The 3,598-nt window shown below is 40.0% G+C and overlaps 1 protein-coding gene across 1 annotated transcript; it reads left to right on the top strand.

The window, feature by feature from the left end:
* Positions 1 to 970: 970 nt before the first annotated feature.
* LOC107767222 (uncharacterized) lies at positions 971 to 3,222 on the top strand. Its single transcript, XM_016586144.2, has 2 exons — positions 971 to 1,894; positions 2,233 to 3,222. The coding sequence occupies exons 1-2, from the start codon at positions 1,269 to 1,271 to the stop codon at positions 2,939 to 2,941; spliced, it is 1,335 nt and encodes a 444-aa protein (XP_016441630.1). The 5' UTR covers positions 971 to 1,268; the 3' UTR covers positions 2,942 to 3,222.
* The last annotated feature ends 376 nt before the right edge of the window (positions 3,223 to 3,598 follow it).

The following is a 3,598-nucleotide window of genomic DNA, read 5'->3' as shown; positions in this document are numbered from 1 at the left end:
TTGAAAATTGATTCTTAGTGTTTTTTTCTCAAAAGTGTTTCTCATAAAAGTGCTTTTGAAGAAAAACTATATTTTTCTGCTTCTTAAAATTATTTCTGCTTCTCCTCAAAAATATTTTTTTTTCTTTTAAATATTTGGCCAAACACCTTAATTTTTTTTGTCAAAAGTATTTTTGGCAAAAAAAATATATATATATTTTTGACCCAAAAAAACTTGGCCAAACTGGCTATAAGTTTTCAGCCTAAGATTATATTATTTCCTGATAAGATAACAAGCAGTCAAGTATTGATAATAACACGCCTAACGACAAAATCGCAATTAACAAACAAATAGGGGCATAATTTTTTTGCAATCCCTTGTATTATTATCATTGACATTTAAGTTGGTGAATTATTTTTTGACGACTCATTCATAGACATCCCTCAAACATGATTAGCTAACTGCATAAATGGATACCACTAATCCTACTTGCTGACTTTTCTGCTTAAAATAATTAAATCCGCCAAACTTAGTCTACGTATTATTTTTAAGTAATTTCTAAAAGAGTTTAGATTATAACTTAACTATACAAAGAATACAACTATGATATTGCTTCATGCTGACGTTATTTTAATCAGAAACTTAGCACGAAGCCAAATTGCAATCCTGTCATGCCACGTGTCAGAAAAAAGTCAGCCAAAAAGAGACCATGCATAACATCTTCCCCCTTGCCTCAAACTGTTGAGAGATCATCACGTGGGACCCAACCACAACCAACTAAGGATATAAAGGTAATTTAATTGGTAGGCACAAGGGTAATCTGGTCATTAAACGAAACAGATGGAGCCGAACTCCTGCTGGCATAAAATCAAAGCCAGGCTGTACACAGCTGTAATCCAACCCCACGAACAGAGCTTCTATTTAGCAGCTAAAACCCCACTCCTCTCCGTACAATAAATATATTAAATGAACAAATAGATTAAATAATTATTTAATAAACAGTGTTTTTTCTTTTTCTATTTTTATATTACCAAAAAGGGGCTTATTTTAGAGTTCCTCTTCTTCCAAAAGATGAACCTAGTATTTTTTAGTGGAGCCAATTCCAGGGGTTATATCTTCTCTGTGCACAAATTTCTATGGACTCTATTACAATTTCTTCTCCACTCCGGCACACAGTAGTTTTTCTCTTAAACCTACGCTTCACTTAATTCTTCAACTTCGTTTAGCTTTACAAAACTGAGAGTTTTGAGTTTGGATTTTTTGGTTTGACCCGAAGGGAACAAACCGCAATGGATCCGTGTCCTTTTGTGCGACTCAGTGTGTGTAATTTGGCGTTAAAAGTTCCGTTTGCTTCAAAGCCGGCTCATTCCGTCGTGCACCCGTCGTCGTCGCCGTGCTATTGTAAAATCAAGCTGAAGAATTTTCCTCTACAGACGGCAGTTGTGCCGTGCATTTTTCCGGAGAGTCAATTTCCGGACGCTCAGGTACAAAGCCACGCAGCGAGTTTTCACCTTAACAAGTGCGATCTCGAGAAGCTCGTTGCAAAGTCTCTCTTCGGCGGTGGGAAGTTGTTCCTGAAAATCTCAATCTACACAGGCCGGCGAGGGTCGACCTGTGGTGTGAACTCCGGGAGGTTGCTAGGGAAGGTTGACGTGCCTTTGGATCTTGCGGGAACGGAGTCTAGGTCAGTATTGTTCCATAATGGCTGGATAGTTATCGGAAAAGAAGCAAAGAATTCAAGTGCGCAATTTCATTTGAGTGTTAAGGCGGAACCCGACCCGAGATTCGTGTTTCAGTTCGACGGAGAACCGGAATGCAGTCCTCAAGTGTTTCAAATTCAAGGAACCATTCGTCAACCGGTTTTCACATGCAAGTTCAGTTTTCGAACCACCGGCGACCGCAATCAGAGGTCCAGGTTGGTTTCGATACTTAATATATATTTTTTCAATCTTTCCTGCACTTTAGTTCTGATACCGACAGACTTGACTTACACAATTAGGTTCACACTACATTTGCCGCATAAAAGATTTGAATTTTTCAGTATTCAAGTGCAAAAGAATGTTCAAATTGTACGGGAAAGTTAGGTTTACGAATCCTAACTAAAGTGAAAAAAGTTGCTTCCAATGTCAGTAATTAGAAATGATTTTCTCCCTTTTCCATTACGCCTTGAACAGCTTCTCTCTCTTTTTGTTTAAATTTAGAAAAATGATTTTTTTCCATAAATTTTAACGAAATTGGAACTGCATTGTGCAGGTCTTTACCGTTGGAGCATAGTAGTTCTCGAAATTGGTTGAGTTCGTTCGGAAGTGAAAGGGAGCGACCAGGGAAGGAGCGAAAGGGTTGGTCAATCACGGTCCACGATCTCTCCGGTTCACCAGTTGCAGCTGCGTCAATGGTTACACCATTTGTTGCTTCTCCCGGTTCAGACAGGGTAAGCCGGTCCAACCCTGGCTCATGGCTAATTCTCCGGCCAGGTGACGGAACTTGGAAACCATGGGGCAGGCTCGAGGCCTGGCGTGAACGTGGTTCAGCAGACAGCCTTGGCTACCGGTTTGAGCTTATCCCTGACTCAGCCGCAACTGGAATAGTATTAGCCGAGTCCACACTGAGCTGTAGTAAAGCCGGAAAATTCGTGATAGACCTCGGAACCAGCGTTTCAACCAATGGGAAATTGACACCTGGTAACTCCACGTCACCGGCGTGTAGTCCTAGAGGTAGTGGTGACTTTGGGTACGGACTGTGGCCATATTGCATGTACCGAGGGTTTGTGATGTCGGCTAGCGTGGAAGGTGAATGCAGTAAACCCACGGTGGAAGTTAGTGTGCAGCACGTGAATTGCACGGAGGATGCAGCGGCATACGTGGCTTTGTCAGCTGCCGTTGATCTCAGCATTGATGCTTGCAGGCTTTTCTCTCAAAAGCTTCGCAAAGAATTATGCCCTTCTCAGGATTTACTCTCCTGACTAGTCTTTTTTCATTCCGTTGTTTTATTTCTTTTTTTACTGCTTTTTTTGTGAGTGGTAAAATGATGGCGATGGGTTTTAGATTTCGTCGGTCATCACTAGTTAAAAAAATTTGGCTGATTGTTAGTACTACTAACGAACATTAGGCTACTTCTTCAATATGTACAGAGAGAGTGGGGGATTTGACTGGCAGGGCATTTTGCTGTTTTTTCTTAACTTGGTGTTTTGCTCTTGTAAACTTTTTCACCATTTCAAGTTGTCAATGTCAACGGTGGTTATCTTAATTCGATTTGCCTAAACAGTCAATGTATTTCCTCAACCTCTAGTAGAACTCATGCCTCTTTCTACTCTATTCTTCATTTGCAAGTATTACGATAGTGTTTAGTCTACTTTCTGGTGGTTTGTATTTCGCAAACTTAATACTACTAGTAGTTGCAAAATGATGGAGGTGCTATTGAAATTTACCCATTCTTTTGTATTCAAATGGAAATATGTACTTCAGCTGATTAAAGATATAACGTGATTAATTAGTTTGAACTACCCTAACAATGAGATATTAGGGAATAGGATTTGATTTTGATGTGTAGCGGATTTGAGGGGAATGTGCGTGCACGCAAGGGTTGAAAACTGGAGTTAGGTACATTAAAACTTACTTAT

Source organism: Nicotiana tabacum, chromosome 12, assembly GCF_000715075.1.
Source record: "Nicotiana tabacum cultivar K326 chromosome 12, ASM71507v2, whole genome shotgun sequence".
NCBI classification, from domain to species: Eukaryota; Viridiplantae; Streptophyta; class Magnoliopsida; order Solanales; family Solanaceae; genus Nicotiana; species Nicotiana tabacum.
Note: the sequence above shows the minus strand (reverse complement) of the source record. Positions and strands in the feature narration are given on the sequence as shown.